Source organism: Artemia franciscana, chromosome 9, assembly GCF_032884065.1.
Source record: "Artemia franciscana chromosome 9, ASM3288406v1, whole genome shotgun sequence".
NCBI classification, from domain to species: Eukaryota; Metazoa; Arthropoda; class Branchiopoda; order Anostraca; family Artemiidae; genus Artemia; species Artemia franciscana.
The window spans coordinates 30,012,824-30,032,087 of NC_088871.1; the positions used below are offsets into that span (position 1 = coordinate 30,012,824).

At 33.0% G+C, this 19,264-nt stretch overlaps 2 protein-coding genes across 6 annotated transcripts in view; one reads left to right on the top strand and one right to left on the bottom strand.

Moving 5' to 3' along the window:
* LOC136031257 (ornithine decarboxylase antizyme 2-like) overlaps positions 1-5,569 on the bottom strand; it is a 50,057-nt gene extending 44,488 nt beyond the window's left edge. Inside the window, exon 1 of the mRNA XM_065710675.1 lies at positions 5,355-5,569. The gene's annotated coding sequence lies outside the window, so the exon portion shown is untranslated. The remainder of the gene's footprint in view (positions 1-5,354) is intronic.
* LOC136031259 (short-chain dehydrogenase/reductase family 42E member 1-like) overlaps positions 1-19,264 on the top strand; it is a 443,764-nt gene that overhangs the window by 415,775 nt on the left and 8,725 nt on the right. Inside the window, exons 1-2 of one of the 5 annotated variants that reach the window (XM_065710680.1) lie at positions 8,638-8,736; positions 16,291-16,693. In XM_065710680.1, the coding sequence (XP_065566752.1) occupies positions 16,339-16,693 (355 nt within the window). In that variant the 5' untranslated portion in view covers positions 8,638-8,736; positions 16,291-16,338. Of the gene's footprint in view, positions 1-8,637; positions 9,311-16,290; positions 16,694-19,264 lie in introns of those variants that run through there. The other 4 variants (XM_065710679.1, XM_065710681.1, XM_065710682.1 and 1 more) reach the window with 4 other exon arrangements.

Genomic DNA, 19,264 nt, shown 5'->3' on the forward strand with positions numbered 1-19,264 from the left:
AGTTGGAGGAAGTAGGATATCTATGCAAGAAGAAACCATTATAAAACCACCGAGAATAATATCAATAGTAGCTAGGGTACTTGTCTATTATATAATACACACTTGAGAAGGTGAAGTTTGGTGAATGCTAATGAAATAAAACAAAAAATTATGAAAATATAATACTTTAGCAACAAAATTGTGAAAACTACCACAAAGAATTATGAAAGGGGGCCCAGAGCTCATTATATCAAATACGTAACCTAACATAACCAAAATATCAAGTAAATATTTAATTTAAATATAGCTATAATGCAATTTCCCAACGAGCCGAAGGTAATTGTCTGGTATAGACAACGTGAAAATCAGGTACTATCCCATCTTTGCGACACAAGTTTTCATAACCACCACCCAAAAAAAAAGTCCTGGTTGTGGCCCTGTGCCACAATCTCGGACTGTAGCACCTTGTTGTATCGTGGGCCACAGTCCTGGTTGTGGCACCTAGGTCAAAAAATTGATTATATATAAATTTCTACCCTTTCGTCTTTTCCTTAGAAATAATTCTATATTTATCTGGAGCCGTCCTGGCCAAGTCACCTGGTCCTTATTACCTCTTAGGACATCATATTGACATTTTGAGGTACTAATACTGCACTTTCTCTATAGCTGCTTCATATTGTATATGGGGAATTTTCCTTGGGGCTTTCAGTGAAGAAGAATTTATCAGTGGAGAAGGAGCCTAACGCCAAAAAACTATTAATGACATTGTGCCACAACAAAGTGACAATTTTTGTCATCTTGTGCAACCAAACATCTGTTGATTTACAATCAAAATTGAAAGAAAACTAATCAATTCCCATGTTCTAAAACTCTAAACAAGTTGGTTTTTAGGGTCTCATCTTAACAATCCACAACAGAATGATGTTTTCTACAATTTTTCTTCAAAATCCAACATGGATTTCGATTTTCGTTTATATAGAAATAACAATTTCATCTGTTTTCACTATATTTATCATTTTCCATCAATCAAAAATATAGCAACATTCATGTAATAAGGAAGGAAAAAAACAATTGAGAGTGAAAAGTGATAAGCAAGAACAAAGGAATAAGCAGCTGATCTCCACCAACTCTTCAAACAAAGAAAATTCCTGCATACTCTTCAAAAGACGAAATTGTTAGCCAATGTCTTCTTTCAGTTGCCAAGACATACAACTTGTTGCAAGTATGTTTGACAGAGAGTTTAGAGCTGGATTGCGTTCACATTTCATTTTCAAAAATGAATCTTGCAGTGAAGAGGTTTTACAAAATATGAAATTGACATCAGTGAGAAGTTGAAAAAAAAACACTTCATCAATATTTACTGAACAATGGCAGGGTTGAGCACAGAATGGCTATTAAAGCAGGTGAAAAAATCGCATGTATGGCTCAGTGAAGACTTGTGTTATAGTTGATGGTGGCTGGTGCACTAGAAACTATGGCAATAGGTATTCTGCATTGTCCAGTCATTGGTTTTTATTCAAAAGAGGTTCTACATATCTGGATTAGAAATAAATACTGTTGCATTTATATTCAGTATTGCAGGAACGAAAACACTTTGCTTCCCAGCCATACATGTTTATGAACTATCAGGGCCCATGCTCAGGTATGGAATCTTATATTTTAGTGAGGGCATTTTGAATTGCTCCAACCATGCACTCTCTAAAATACATTAGATTTATAGTTGATGGTGACCCATGCAGAGCTTACAGCTACAGTACCCTACAGTAGAGATATAACAAAAAATGAGAGTGCCAACCATGCATGTCAGTGCCTAAAAAAGGCTTCATATGAAGCAAAAAGAAAACCCAGAATACAGGAGGCTTCTTAGTGGTTTAAAAGAAAAGATAATGTGCAACTTTGCAACAAATGCTATTGCATGCACAACCAAACAAGAGAAAGGTGGCAAAGACCTTGTAAATGAGCTGAAAGCACCACCATTGCATTTTTTTAGTGGTAATCATAGACTGCCCTGAATGCTCCAAAATGGCAGGAAAAATTACTGAATTCAGCAAAGGAGATGCCTGAAGCAATATTTTTCTTAGTCATATATATTCAGCCTTTGACATTTTAACTAGAAGAGTTCAATTTCTCATTGGAAACAGCACTAGCAACCTTGCCCACTATTTTATGAGCATAGTTACTTATCAGGGAAAAAAATATAATGGTGGCAAAAAGAGTCCAATACACAATGAGTGTTACAGCTGCAGGAATAAAATATTATAAGGAGCATTCAGCCCATTTGCATATATTTTGCAGTAGTTTTGGATCTACACCATGCCATTTGTTGAAATGGCCAGAAGCACCATAAACAAGCAGGCATGAAGAGTTAAAAGACAAGTGTTTGCAAAACAATCTACAAAGCAAGTTTCAAACCCAACAAAAACTATGGACAAGCTAATGTGGCCTGGATTTAGATCCTGATTCTCTGGAAGATGCAAAAAGTGATTTTTTGAACAGTGTACTGACTTTGAAATTAACTATGTGGATGAAGCAATGCAATTTCAGGAAAATTGTATTGACATCAGATGGCTAGAATACAGAAAAAATAGGATAACTGCATCCATAGCTGGAATATATTGTAAAAGACAGATAAAGATTGTTGCACTGTTAGTACACCAATTGCTTTATACAAATAACTAACAGACTAAAGCAAAGGAACATGGGCAAATGTATAAACAAATTGCTATATTGGCTTTTGAGAAAAAGATGGACTGCAAAGTGTATCCTTCAGGACTTTTTGTTCATATTAAATATGGATATTTTGCAACCAGTCCTGATAAAATAGCCACTTTTTTGTCTGGTAATAAGACAGTTTTGGAAGTATTAGAACAGTTTGGAAGTATACAGTTTTGGATATTTATTCAACAAACAGTGATAAAAATTAAAAAGAAACCTCAAACAAGGTTTATTAAATAAATTTAGAATACAGACTTTGCCCTGCTGCCCATGGGGCTCATGGACTAATATGCTTCACTCCATAGGTAATGTTACCTGTAAGCAAGCCTGCTTCATGCATTTTTAGTTTGCCTCATAGAGGAGGAGGGTCAACCAGAAGTGTGCACTTCTAGAATTACCAATTTCTAAGTGCTCTAAACTGAAGACTACCATTTACCCTCAAAGAGATTTGGGGATACTTGTGGATGAAGAATTAAAGTTTGACTGAAATGCTCAGTTAGTTGCCTCTTAAGTGCTCTTGACACTCCCTCTCCTATCAATGGAAGTCTGGGGATGTCATTATAGTGTAAATGCTGCACACTCAGTCTTTGCAACAACATATGCTTGAACCTGACTAGTCAACAAGAATTAGAGGACACACAAAGAAGCTTTACTGCAAACAAGCCAACACCAGACTAGGCTACTGAACAATGTCTTCCCAACTCCCTAAGTGAAGAAGCAGCCTCAGTCTCTAGTGTAGAGGCCTACAAGGGAGCAGTTGATGTAGAATAGTCACCAAAGATATGGTTTTGAGAATGGGAAGCAGCTGATGCATTGGCTCAACATCTTCAATAACCAGCACCTCCAGGATACTACTTTATTCAGAAGACAATGCAATTTAAGGTATGATCCTAAATATAGCCCTAGGATAAACATAAAACTAAAAAGCTTAAATTCAATTATTCAGAAAAACAAGAAATAATTCCAGGGAGTTGCTGGTGGTCAGTGATGATGATGAGCCATTAACTCAATTGTATCCTACCTTGTCTTTTATAGTTTGATGGACCAACACTTCTCCATAGCAATATTAAAGGCATCAACAGATGAAGTAGTGACAGCATTATCAGAAAGATTGTTCCAATGGACAATCATTCAATTGTAGAACTAATGGCTGCAGACTCATTGAGACAACCATTGGGGGCTTTAGTTTATTCAAACAAGATTTATGTATCAAATAACAGCTTTTGTCACCTTATCCATAAAGAGATTCTGTTGAATGAGACACACATCCTAAATTCTAGCAATGGTCACAAAAGACCCTTGTACAGATTGGTCAAAACTTGGGATGGTCTGCTGATTATGCAGAGGGGCCTGAGATGATTTGACAGCCAATGTTTTTAGGCCTACTAGAAGTGATGATAATCAAATAGGCCTTTATGTAAAAATTATGGGTAAATTTTTTGTAGTTCATGTAATTGACTTACCAATAGAGTAAGCATAGCCTACTACTTGATGCCTTTTTTATGTTTTTTATGAATATAATAGTCACTTCTACCGCAAATGCCAGTTTAAGCACTTTTTAACCTAACCTAAACAAACCATATTATAAATATTTTTGCACTGAGAAAATGTAGTATTATTTTGTCAAAAACAACCAATTACTCATAGCCTACTTTAATTGAAAATTTGTCATTTTTAAGAGCTCAAAAATTTGTAGTAGAAGCAATTATAATATTTGAAAGAACATAAAAAAAGCACCAAGTGGCATTTTCACTAAAATGTGAACTGCAAAAAATTTACCAAATTATGAATGTAGTAAAGTAAGGATTCAGTTATTAGCCTAGACTATGGCCAAGGCTAGACCTAAACTTTAGCTTAAACAGGAGATAAACTAGGCTAAGGTAAAATTCTTGTTTAATGACTTTTGGCTATCTTGGAAATGGTTTAGGTTAGGAAAATGAAACTTTCAGGAATATGTCTAAAGGCTAAAGTATATCCTAGGGAGGTATTTTGAAGTACCCATTTCTACTCCTTCTTCCTCTAGAGGGCGCTGAAATTTGCCTATATGACAGGGCTATACCAATTAAACTTTTGATAAAACAACATTTTACCTTAATTTTCAGTTACCAGTTGCTTTTCCCCTGCCTTTAGTTCTCAAAGTGCAATTCCTGTTACTTGAGTAGAATTCTGAGCCACATCAATGTTTTTTTTTCAAAATTTAGGAAATGTATTTGCATACCTTTAAAACCTTATAAATTGGGATGGAGCAAAGTTGTGAAGCTGAAAACAATTTTGTTGTAGTCCTACTTCATTCAAGCAGAAGATCTGTTTTGCAAGGTTTCACTTTTATAGCTCAAATATTTTTAAAGGTCATCAAGGGTCAGGACCCTCTAGAAGGAGGAGGAGAGAAGGTAGGTAGGCTACTTCAAAATATCTTCGCATCATATACTTCAGCCTGTACACCCATCCCTGAAAGTTTCATTTTCCTAACCAAAACCCCTTTCTGAGTTAGCACAAAGTCACTCAACTAGAATTTTACCTTAGGCTAATGCTAGGGGTCTCAAACAAAGACTTAACTTTATGGTGAAGGGAATAAATACAGAATTAGACACAGGCCTAGCAGAAAAGCTTAGCCAGCATCTAACATCAGAATCATAAGAAATGGACAAAAAAGAACTAACCTATTGATTAACGCTGGCATTTCAACTTCCTGTTCTTCCGTAATCTGGATCAAAATACTTTCAAGGTTACTATTTATCATAATTTTCCAAATAAAGTTTGATTTCGTTTTCGACCATCGAGATCGAATCCTAGGAGATGAATGTGAGAAATATGGCGTTGCTTGATCGTATTTACTTGTAGTCAGCGTTGTCGTCGCTAGTGAAACTCGCGGAGTGGACAAAACTACCTGTAAGGTCTTTTGGAGCTCCTTCGTTTTGGTGTTTAGGTTAAATGAAGAACCCGTCATTGGGGTGGTGGGTATTCACTAGTGCAAATAATAGGATTTACATTAAAAAGATAATTTGCTAGTTTCTGTGAAAAAGTTTTGATAAGGAGTCTACTTGTATATCTAAAGGAACCATTCGCTCCAGGAGCTTTTTTTACAGTTGCTGGTTCACTACAAGCTTGATCATTTTTTCTATGTTCTTTTTTCGAAACTGTATCTATCTCTTTAGACATCAAATATTATACTTTTACTATACTTACAAGATGTTTGTTGAGCTTGTTTGACAGTAACAGCCATTATTTTCCCCCAAATTGAAATCAACACCAGTAATTTTTTTTTCTCATCTGGCTTTTCAGATTCTTATGCCGATTTATTTTATTTGTATAATTGTCTTCAGCCGTCGTTTATGCCCCTATTAAAATTTCATTTTCCAATCACTTGTATTCTTCTCTTTTGCCTTTTTTTTTTACAAAGTCTGCATTTTTATGCAGCCATATTCTTTTTCAATTCAATATATTTATAACCTATCTTTTACAAAAAGAGGAATAAAGGCCCTTAAGATAAAATAATAAACAAATATAAAAATAAATAAGCTATAAATGAATACAAAGCAAATCAATACCAAGAGACAATCAAATAAAAAATGCAGATCAATAATGAGATGCTATTGACATAGAAGAAAGAAGTAGATAGAATTGAGATATTATACTATCTACGAACATATAGTTTCTGAGGTTCACTAAAAACTGCCAAACTGGACAAATAGAAAGGAGATGAGGTACAACTAGGCTATTATAAATTTTTGCAAGATTTAATTTATCTATTTGTTTAATATTAGAAACAATTGAAGCATAAGTGATTCACAGTTTTTTTTTTAATTTTCAAGGGATAATTTCACAGTTTCTTTCATATTTTTTTCAATAGTCATTCCGAGGTAAACTAATTTTTGAGAAAGGGGCACTTGAGCATTAGCTAAAGATAAAAAGTACGGCCATTTGTCTCTTTAAAATTGAAAGCTACAGCAGCAGTTTCTTCTTTATTGACAAAAAGCCCAATAGTCTTATATTCATTATAAAGCTGATGAGACACGTTTTCACATCCACTAAAAGTACAGCTTAAATTCAAAATTTCATCTACAAATGTCATTAATGACAGATTAAATCCACCTTAAAAACAATGAAAATTAACAGAATTTTGATGGACTCCTTTCAAAATATCAAAAAGGGAAAACCCTGTTAATCTCCATTTAACTTTGACTTAAATTGATGGTACGTATATAGAAGGCATGTGTTTCTTATTCATATAAAGCCAGTCATTAAAATGGGTTTGTATAAGGCCTCCTTTAGTTTGTTTTTAAGCAATTTTGTTCTCTCTGCAGCCCCTTGAGCTTCAGCTGCATCAGAGAATGTCTCTGACGTTACCCATGGTCCGAAGTTGAAAAGTTCATTGATTGTGATTGGTCTGTGACTAACAGTTACTGTGCACGCGATTGTTAATTTTCCTTTGGGTTTTAAATGAAACATTTAGTTTACAAAGCTACTGGTACTCATAAATTATCTTTTGCTCAAGTTTTTTGTCTTTAAACCATATACCTCTTGCACCTTGTGCTATTAAACAAAAAAACAAGTTTTTTAAATGAAAGTAGGTAGCGACATCAAAACTTAAAAGGAACAGAAATTACTCCATATATGAAAGGGGCTTTTCCTCCTCAATGCCCCACTCTTTACGCTAAAGTTTGACTCTTTCTCTTAACTTTACTTTTTAAAACAGTAAAAACCTTTAGCGTAAAGAGTGGGGCATTGAGGAGGAAAAGCCTCTTTCATATACGGAGTAATTTCTGTTCGTTTTAAGTTTTAATGTCGCTACTTTCTTTCATTTAAAAAACTTGTTTTTTTTTGTTTAATTTCTGGACGTTTTTGAATTAATGTATGTTTTGATCTTGGCACTACGCACATAAATAATTAAAACGAAATTTGCATATTAATTTTTTTGGCTAAATGGCTTTTTCATAGTTTTAATCGGAAGATTTAGAGAAAAAAGGAGCGAGGGAGGAGGCCTAGTTGCCCTCCAATTTTTTGATTACTTAAAAAGGCATTAACTTTAAATTTTTTATGAACGTTTTCATAAGTAAAAAATATACATAACTTACGAATTAACTTACGTAGCGAACTTCTGTATTCGTATGTTTTTATTGCGCATATGAGGGGGCTCGTCCCTCGTCGATACCTTGCTCTTTACACTAAAGCTTAAATTTTGTCCCAATTCCTTTAGAATGGCCCCTGAATCACAAAGGCCGTAGAATAAGTAGTTGTAATTACTAAAAATACTTTAGCGTTAAGAACGAGGTGTTACGAGGAAGTAAGCCCTCATGCGTTATAATGCCTGTTCGTTTTCAAATTTACTGCTGCTTGTCACTTTCAGTAGAAAAAACTTTTCATATTTATTTTTTCGCTGTTTTTTGAAATAATGCTAGAAAATCCTGCGTCCCCTCCATTGAAAGTCTCTTCCCCCATGAGAAGCTCCTACATGGAAAGATCATCCCACGTAACCCCTCCTCTCAACTCTCCCCCCCCCAACCAAAAAATCCCCCTGAAAACGTCTCTACACTTTCCAGTAACCATTACTATATGTAAACACAGATCAAAGTTTGTAAGTTGCAGCCCCTCCCAAGGGGACTGTGGGGAGTAAGTCATCCCAAAAGACATAGTTATTAGGTTTTTCGACTATGGTGAATAAAATGGCTATCTCAGAGTTTTGATCCGGTGACTTTGAGGAAAAATGAGCGTGGGAGGGGACCTAGGTGCCCTCCAATTTTTTCGGTCACTTAAAAAGGGCACTAGAACTTTTAATTTCTGTTAGAATGAGCCCTTTCGCGACATTCTAGGACCACTGAGTCGATACGATCACCCCTGGGGAAAAAAAACAAACAAATAAACACGCATCCGTGATTTGTCTTCTGGCAAAAAATGCGAAATTCCACATTGAGCCGGGTCGCTCCTTACTACAGTTCGTTACCACGAACTGTTTGGAAAGCGAAGACAACGCTGACAAATGCTCATTTTAGCAATATATTTTAAATTTATGCCACACGGTTATAACCTGCTACTGCTGCTTTTGTAAGACAGCATAAATAAAGTCTTACATATGACCTTTTGTGTTTTCTTTTTATATACTGTAATGCACTAAAATGTCATACATAAGACATTATACTGCCTCAATCCATAGTGAGACAAGCACTAATTTGCAGAAAATAATGGGTTAAAACACAATGGAGGGAGTAGCCCCCCCATGAGATTATTATGTAAACTAGTAAAATAAAGATTAATATAAAAACTGTTACTGTAAACTAAACTTTAAAAGTGAGCCTTGAACACTAAATTCACTGACAGTAAAACCTTAAATCCAAAAAATTAAAACTGAAACTTAAGCTAAATCACTAAAAACAAAAAATCTTACGAGTGTGAAACTTAAAAAAATCAAAAAGAAAACTTTAAAGTAAGCAATTTCCAAAATATAAACCTTAGAAATCTCCTGAAATAGGTCTGTAGGGAGGGATATTGTCTCACTTCTTAGTGAGACAATATAATATCTTTTGTATGAAATTTTAGTGCATTATATGTATATAAAGAGAAGTCATTGTAAGACTATTTATACTGTCTTAATATAGAGTAATGTATTAAAAAGTCATCTGTATGACTTTTTGTTTCTATATATAAGTGAGGTAGTATAAAATGTCTCCTGTAGGAAATCTTAGTTCACCACATATGTTTAAGGAGAAAACAAAAAAAATGTGTAATTTCTATAATAGAAATGATCTGAAATATCACTTAAACTACAAAATTTGCTTGAATTGGCAAAGATGTAAAAATATTAGCAGTTTATGTTCCTATTACCTGAACAATTGCTTAGGGTCATGAAACTATTGTTAATAGATAGATACATTTAGACTTTTTGAACATCTTTTCTCTCTTGCAAAATTTCTGCAAACTCATCATTGTGGAGTTATTATATATTTGCACATTAGGGGGGGGGGTAAAGCATAGCATATATTATATACAGCAATGGTTAGTTTATGTATTTAATATATGCTATGCTTTACCCCCACCCCCTGATGTGCAAATATATTGCCTACATTTGTTTTTAAAACTATTACAGATTTGTGATTTCAAATATCTGATCAACAAAAATGGAAATGATTGCAATTCTATATGTGTAAATACAGGATATTTAGGCTGGAATAACTCCATAACAGTGAGTTTATGGTAGTTTTGCAAGAGAAAAAAGATGTTCCAAAAGTCAAAATGCATCTATTAACAGTAGTTTCATGACCCTAAACAATTGTTCAGGTAATAGGAAAATTGACCATATTATCAATAAGAGAAGCAGAACTAGGTGAAATTCTTGTAGGTATTAGGCAAGTAGTAAGCAAATATGCAGAAAAGCAAGAAGAGAATAACTCAGCAGAAGATTCATTTGAAGCTTCTAGAAGGTCAATATTGAAATCTCTGGATTGGATAGCATGTTTACTTTGAAAATGAGGTTGATGCAAAAAATCATGGATTTTGAGAGGAAAGACTTGACTAGAGGAGAAGGTGGTCAGTGTACTATACAAAATTTTTTTTTTTTCCAAGACTAATTTCAGTCACCATTACTTCAAAAGTACTTCCTCATGAGAACCTTCCAGATTTGAAAGGCATTGAAAAGAGAAACCTTCTTTAACTAATACTGGTTTCTACCAGGTGCCTACATTGGTGCTACCTTGGTAACTACCTTGGTGCCTAGTCAATCAGTTGTTAAAGATAGATTCATATCCAGGAAAACAACCTGAGGAGTCAGGTCTGTAAGAAAAGTCTCAAAGAACCAGTGAGAACTTGAAAATAATGAAAGAAAAAGAAACTGCTTGAAAATAAATAGAAACAAGAGAAAAACAGAACATATTCACTATAAGATGAAATGTGGATACTGAAAAATTATTACACTCAATTACTTCATATAAATAGAAACACACACACAAGAAAAGAAAAAAGACATAAAATAAACTCATAATAAGCTACAGAGGGACAAAAAATTACACACAAAAACAGGATCAAATGAATAGAGAAACATTACATAGTGTAAAGTAGCAAAAATAATCTGATCAAACAAAATAGCATTATTAATCACCATAACTAGTCAATCTTAACCCACTGTGAAGACAGACAATTTTTAAATTTGAACCATAATTTGCTCCCTTTTTGTTTAATATGCATAAGATGAACCAAACCCAAATCACGCATGTCCTTTCCCTTAGACAAAAGCTTATTCTGTAGAATGTTTAGCTTTGGTTGGAGATCTCTGCAAATGCAAATTCCATTATCCTTCAACTTATTTGCCTCACTGAGAATCGACTGAATGCTATGATCTGTGTCTAGAAATATAAAAACAGGGGCCAGTTGAACACTAGTTTTCCTACTAGTGATGTTTAAACTGCTATTTCCCTTAAGGTGATAGCACTTGGTAAGAGAAATGTCCTTGGTAACTTGCAATTTGTCAGAAAGAAGAGACATTACGTTGCCAGTCACTGATTGATTATGTTTTTTAACAGGCAAGCCTTGCTCTAGATCATTTCAAAGCTTTTTTGCTTCATCTTGTAAATTAGCATTTTCTGCTGATATTTGCCTAACTTTGTTTTAAGGGGCAAGTATTGAGACAGAAAAACTTTCCTGCTCTGCTAATATTTTATCCAGTGATGCCTGAAGGCGTTTCATTCCTTCATCAAACTTTGCTTGAGTGACCACCATAATAAATACTATAGTCCACACATAGAAGTCTATACTTGCATCAAATTACGCAATAGAAAAGTCCAAAACAATATCAAATTTAATCCTTTTAACTTGAAAAGGTCATCTGATTATAGGAGTTCACTCTTCAATAGCTAGTGAATGACTGATAATGAATAACTATAATACCTTAATTAGCTTAATAGAACTTGAACTAGCTTATAGCTTCAAGGAATTAAATCCCCAGGGTACTCTGTTTACTTTATTTTTCAAAACCTTTTTTTCATTTTCATTAGGGTCTAGAGATTCCTTATTTGGTTTTTCTAAGAACATTCTGTTTGTTTGTTCTTAAAGTATACTGAATTTCTGATAAGCTTTCCACTTTTCCAAATAATACATCTTTATAAATCTGTAATGTTATTTTATCTTTAACAATATTCGTTTTGATGCATTTCAATTTTTTCTTCTCTTTAGTTTCATTGTCACCTTCTTTTAAAATAAGCATATACTTTTGATCTTAAACTACAAAATTTGACATTATTGCTCCAGATAATTAGTCCTTCATCATCCCTTTCACTTTTTTTTATTGACTGCATATAATATAGTAATATATTATAATTATGTATATATTATATAGTTATGTAAATAGCAGTTATGTATATATTATAGTTATGCTATATATTATAGTTATATAATATAGTTATGCATATAATATAATATAATATAATATAGTTATAAGTTTTATCTTTTGTATAATCTGAAGTATTGAATCTATCTTGGAGGTCAGCTTTAATGTCTTCATTAAAACCCTCAGTTCCAATATTATAATTGAAGCTATCCATATTCATATAACATAAGTCAGTGTTTTCACTATTTTTTTTTGCATATATTCATAATGAAATTCATACGTCAGTAACTTAGACAACTCTAATGCAGCAAATCCAATATAAATAGGTTTATCTAATTTTTTTTTTTACTTGGCCATTCTGGTTACCAAGGAATTCTTGTTAAAGATTATTTATACTTGCTCTTTTTCTAACACTTTCCATGGTTTTCCCAAAAAAAGCATTATACATGAGTTAAAATTTTTTTTTCTTGGAATCATTTGTTCCCTTTTGTTGTAGTTTAATATTATGATTGATATATTCTTTTAAATAGGGTGACTCAGTAAATGGTAGCATTCTATGTACTTTTCTCAGTACTAAGCCATGTTTTAAATACAATTATAAATTCTTATAGTTTATGTTTAGCAATTTTAGTTCTCAATAATCTACTTAAATATTAATTAAAAGATAATAATTATCTAAATAGAGTAAATAAATCACATGTGTAGTAGTTTTTCAATTGATATTAGTTTCATGAATACAAGGTCTAACCAATTTATTTTCACTTATTTCAAATAAACAAATTTTATTATTATATTTGTTTTCAAATTTATAGATATCTTGAATATCCATTGGAAAATAAATAATCCCTTTAAAGCCAAAATCATTTTCATTGGGCTTATATTTTGATAGTCTATCAACATTTCTGTCATTTGCTGTTTGAAGATAAGTGAGTATTGACCTAAGCAATTACTATCATTATTTTTTATATTAATGCAAGCTTTTTTATTTTTTACAAATTCAGGCAATTCTCTGTAAGTACTTCCAACATAATTGAACAATCTTGTCATTTGATAATCAATTCCTTCAACTATTTCCAATTGTAAACCTGATCTGGGTATATATATATATATATATATATATATATATATATATATATATATATATATATATATATATATGGTATATATATATATATATATATATATATATATATATATATGGTATATATATATATATATATATATTTTATATATATATATATATATATATATATATATATATATATATATATATATATATATATATATATATATATATATATATATATATATATATATATATATATATATGGTATTGCATTAGCAAACCAAGTATTTAAATATATGTGTACATAAGGGGAAGTACCCAATGATTTTAGGAAAACCTTAATTAAACCACTGTATAAGAAAGGTCACAAGAGTGACTGATGTAATTATCGAGGCATTAGTCTGGTCTCTGTAGATAGCAAATTACTGAGTAATATGATACTTTTTAGACTGAGACATGCTGTAGACAAAGTTTTAAGGGAAGAACAATGCGGTTTTAGAAAAGGTAGAGGATGTGTCGACCATGTTTTCACTCTTAGGTTAATAATTGAGAAGTCCCTTTGTTGTCAAACACCTTTGGTCCTCAGTTTTATCAATTATGAGCAAGCTTTCGATTCTGTTGATAAAAGAGCGTTAACAATAGTCTTATCATTGTATGGTATACCAGAAAAATACATTAAAGTGATTTGCGCTATGTACGAGAATAATACTGCTGCGGTTAAGGTAGGAAATAAGGGTAGCAACTGGTTTTGTATTAAATCAGGAGTTAAGCAGGGTTGTGTTCTATCCCCCTTTATATGGATCATTTTGATGGACTTTGTCTTATGGAGCACAGGAAAGGCAATTGGAGACCATGGAATCAAATGGGGAGGAAGAATGCTCCTGGACTTAGATTATGCTGATGATTTAAGCATATTAGATGAAAGTGTGAGCAAAATGAATGAATTTTTAGAGGTTTTACGAGTTCAGGGTGTTAAAATAGGCTTGAAAATTAATGTTAAGAAGACTAAGTCACTAAGGCTAGGAATAAGTGAAGATGAACAGGTGACATTAGGTAACGAAAAGATTTATCAGGTTTGGAGCTTCAGTTACCTTGGTAGTATTATTAGTAAAGATGGTGGGAGCAGTGAAGATGTTAAAAGTAGAATAGCTAAGGCTCAGGGTGTTTTTTCACAGTTAAAAAAAGTTTGGAAGAATAGAAAGATAAGTCTACAAACCAATATTAGAATATTCAAAGCTACAGTGATGACAATGATATGGCTCTGAAGCATGGGCACTCCAAAAAGCAGATGAAAATTTACTAGATGTTTTCCAGAGAAATTGCCTACAGATTGTTCTGGGTACCCGGCTGACTGACCGTTTTTACATGTCTACAAGCGGCAGCCAAGTCGCAGTCAACCGACTGAAGACTCTTGCACAAAGGCAGCTTCAGGCAGAAAACTTCTTTTAGGACATGGAGACACATAACAAACTGTGACCGGTTTATCACGTCCAGCATTTGCGACGATTTTGTAGACGATTCTGCGTTGCTATTCTCCTCAAGAGCTTTGAGAGAACGCGTAATTGGCTGGTAGGGCTCAAGAAAACGCATAACTAAATCATGGTGCTCAACACATCTTGTTTTGCAGAGTCTGGTCAGGTTCTGTTTTCGCGGATCCGACAAGAGTTTGTTGATCTTTTCTTTCAGATTTTGAGCTCTGAGTGGCGAAGCACTATAGAAATTGTCAATTTGCAATAAGCTTCCAAAGAAATGCTTAAAAGCTGGAATAGAGCAGACAGATGAAATTACTTGGTTGTGATTGGGTGCGCTACAGTGGACATAAAGTGCACTGAAAACGAATCATATTCGTTTTCAAATATTACAGATATTTTCTTTTCCAGTCAATACAGCTTTGAAGATGAAAATGAAAATTACAGTGTAATAAAATCTTGAACTGATGATCTTTCAACAACTAATAGCAATGTATATCAAACATTCAATTTGATTTTATTTGTACTTTCCAAGACTGTTCAAGAAACACATAGTTTTTAGTAAAGCGCCGACTTTTACAGTGAGAGAAGGAGGCAAAACTCAAACTTGTCTGTAGAGATTTTTGTTTGTTTCAAGCTTGATTTACTCATTCAATTCAAGTTTCACTCGTTTGAAGATTTATTGATTTTTTTATATTAGTACCTGTTGTTTTTTTTTTTTGCTCTGATCGTTTATTTAATTTCTGTTCATTTTGTGTTTCATATATTCTTTAAAAGTAATTTCTGGTCATTTTGAATTTGAATTTTAATATTTATTTGTATCTGTTGATCTTAAGTTTAATGTGGCCTTTACTTCTCTTTGGAAACTTCTTTTTCGGAAAGTTTTTTTTTTAATTAATCTTCAAGAAACAAGAAAGACAATGCAAAGATAGTTAACCATCCTTGGTAGTGAGTGTTGGTTTTGAGTGTTGTATTTTTAAGGCAATGACTATGCTGCAATTATTAACACCACATTACCTGAATGATGGACACACTAAATTTATATCTTTTTGCCTATTGTAAGCTACATGAGTATGTAAGACATTATATTACTAAATTTAGGAAATATCTCAGTTTTTTTCAATTTGCCATGAAACTCTATTTTATAATTGTGCAATTAACCCACTGAATTATAATTCTAACCAAGTACACGTACTGCGGTATGATTGCAAATTATTGTATCTCCAACATAGACAGAAGCCATGAAGCAAGAAGTAAATGAAACAGCTGAACAACTGTTAATCAGTATGAAAAATTCAAAGTATTTTCCAGATTGTCAGCTTTCTACTATACATGATTTTGTCCTGCTTGCTTTGCATATAGGACTAATTGAAACTAGAAATTTAATTGAGTTGTGCTCTTGGCAATGTCACTGAAAGCAATATCCTAGTCATATTAAATTGAGGACATCAAGGGAACAGCCTTGGCTGGCTTTAAGTGGTAATTACTAAGCTTTTGGAGCTTTTTAAGACTTTAAGATTCAAGTGTGTATATAAATAATCTTCTTTAATATAGAGAATGTACTAGATTTTAGTTTGTAAATCAGCCAACAAGTTTAACATTAATTATTTGCTTATACTTCTTCTTTGTTTTTTTAGCAAGTTGAAGGGAGGAGAAAAAATAAAAAACAGCAATTATTTCCCTCAAATGCATTATAGTTTATACTTAAAAAGACAATTCAATAACTTATTTTTAATATTATTTTTAAGGTCTGTATAACCGATATTGTTCATTAGAGGAGAAGGTCATTCACAATAATGTCGTTCATAATAATTGGTGGAGGTGGCTACATTGGTTTTCACATTGGAAAAGCTTTATTGCTTGCTGGTTTTAAAGTCACATTATTAGACATTCGTTTGCCTTCTCATGAGTGGCTATTTAAGACGTGCTTGCCTTCCTCCTATCTTATGGAAGGAATTACAGAGGAGCCTTTTTTTGAGGATCATAATTTTTCTACATCTTCAGGAGACATTGATAACCATAAAATACTTTCTATGAATGATGGTAAAAACGAATACTTGATGGATTTCTATAAGGTTGATATAAGAGATATTCATCTTCTAGAGTTCTACATGAATGAAGTCAAAGATCCTGAGTGTGTCATTCATACAGGTTAGTTTAAGTGCAGCTTTTAAGTAATTCTTGTAATTTTATGGGGAAAAGTTAAGTCCCTACTTTTATCCATCCTTTTTATTGCCTTAATTTATTCGAAGTGGGACGGACTTTTGCTTACTACCCCAAAACTAAAAAGTAGAGGGTGGGGAATCCTTGCAGAAAAATTTCAAAGGAATTATCACCTTTTTTTGTCATTTTCAACCTGCTTCCCTATCAGTAATAATGATCTAATATCCCTCTAACAATCGAGCCTGTTGGCACATGTATCACTCACCGGTTTTTAACAAGTATAGAGAATTATAATATCTTAGATTAATATAATCTTAGATTAAGTAATCAATTAAAAAAAATATTGCAGAAAAGCTAAAGAGCAATTCGAATACTTAAACGAAGGACAACAAAGAAGGACAAAAAATGCACTGAAATCAAAACCAATCCCAGCTTTACATATTGAAACATCAACAACTTCACTACCCACAAGGAGAAAAATACTTATGGCAAAATATTTGTTAAAGAAAAGGGGAACCGGACAAGTAGACGTTATCAAAAATGAGATCCTAATGGACCCATGCCTCATGGATTACAGATTTGAAATTCACAACAGCCCATCTCCAGTCAAACTTCTGAAGGACTTTCCAACAAACATGTCACCTCTCACAATTCCAACAGACAAGACAAAAAGAATCGAGGGACTAGGAAGAAATATTTCATGGAAAGTCCACGAAGAAACAGGACAAAAATCAGGAATGTCTGAGCAGTCCCTGCTGCAAATTGCAATGAGTGAACTGGAAAACTACAGAGACTGCAGGAAATTTTTTACAGATGGGTCCAAAATAGGAAGTCCCCAGCATAAACTATATATGGGTCCATATACCCATTATAATATAGGTTATATTATACCCAGCATAAACTATCAGGTCTATGTTGGTATTACCGGAACAATTGTTTTGAATCATGAAACTATTGTTAATAGATGCATTTTGACTTTTTGAACATCTTTTTTCTCTTGCAAGACTACCGCAAACTCACCGTTATGGAGTTATTATATATTTGCACACTGGGGGGGGGGGAACATAGCATATATTAAATGCAGCAATGGTTAGTTTACGTATTTAATATATGCTATGCTTTACCCCCACCCCTCTCATGTGCAAATATATAGCCCAAATTTGTTTCTAAATTATTACTGATTCGCGATTTCAAATTTCTGATCAACGAAAACGGAAATGATTGCAATTCTATATGTATAAATACAAGAATATTTGGGTCGGAATAGCTCCATAACAGTGAGTTTGCGGTAGTTTTGCAAGAGAGAAAAGATGTTGAAAAAGTCAAAATGCATCTATTAACAATAGTTTCATGACCCCAAGCAATTGTTCCGGTAATACCAACATTGACCGACTATCATACCACCCAATTGTTAACATGGCTGAGATATTTGCAATTGATACAACAATAAAAGAAATAGTCAGAGAGGGAAAAGAAGGAAAACATCTAGTATGTACAGACTCCTTATCTTGCCTAAAGTACCTCAAAGTTGCAAACGAGCAAGCCCTAAAATGGCAATGGATATTGTCCAAAGTATAAGAATGATTGAGGAGACAGGGAGCTGTGTCTCATTGATATGGATCCCAGCCCATGCAGGTGTATTAGGAAATGAAAGAGCAGACCAAATAGCTAAGGATGCTACTAAGAAAGACACAATGGAAAATCCAGCTTTACCTCATATCCAAACTACAATAAAGATAGTTGAGAAGCTAAAAGAAGTTGAACTGGAAGAATTCAGGAAAAGATCACTGAACATGTACCGAGAAATCACTGAATACAGATGCATAAATCATGAAATGATGCATCCAGAAACAAAAGTAGCAGACATAATATTCAGAGTGAGGACTAGGCATGCAAAGACGAAAAAGATGCTGAAAAGATGGAATAAAACAGACTCATCTGACTGCAATGTCTGTGGAGTGGAGGAAAATCTACAACATTTGACTATAGAATTTAAAAAGTATGAGACAGCTAGGTCACGACTGAAGGAACAAGTTGAAAAGAGAGGTATTCAGCTTAGAATAAAAGAACTATTAGGAAAGGTTGTGAAAAATAAACAAAAAGAGACAGTTAAATATTAGGACAATGTGTAAAGGATACTGGCCTAATTGATGCTTTGTAAAATAATGAATAATGTAGTATATGTGGGTGTATGGCAATGCATGAAATGTAATTCAAACAATGTCTGGTTCTTCCTCCCTTGTTCAATAATTTTAGATTAAAATTGTAACTGTGAATTTGTGTAAATAAGGAAGGAACTAAAGGATATTGTAATAATTAATGTTTTTTCTGGAAAGAATAGTCAAAACATATATAATATAGTTCAGTTATTAATTGTCGGGGGTATAGAATTAAGTTCTAATCTTATTTTTAACTGGTTTAGGATTTACCACTTGTTTCTATTTGTGTTTGTTAATGAAAGCAAGTTGTGAGTCTGTTGAAAATGAACATAATTCAAAATTGGTAAATTACTATGTTGTAGTTATATATATATGATGAAAGTGTATTGAAGTTTTGTTT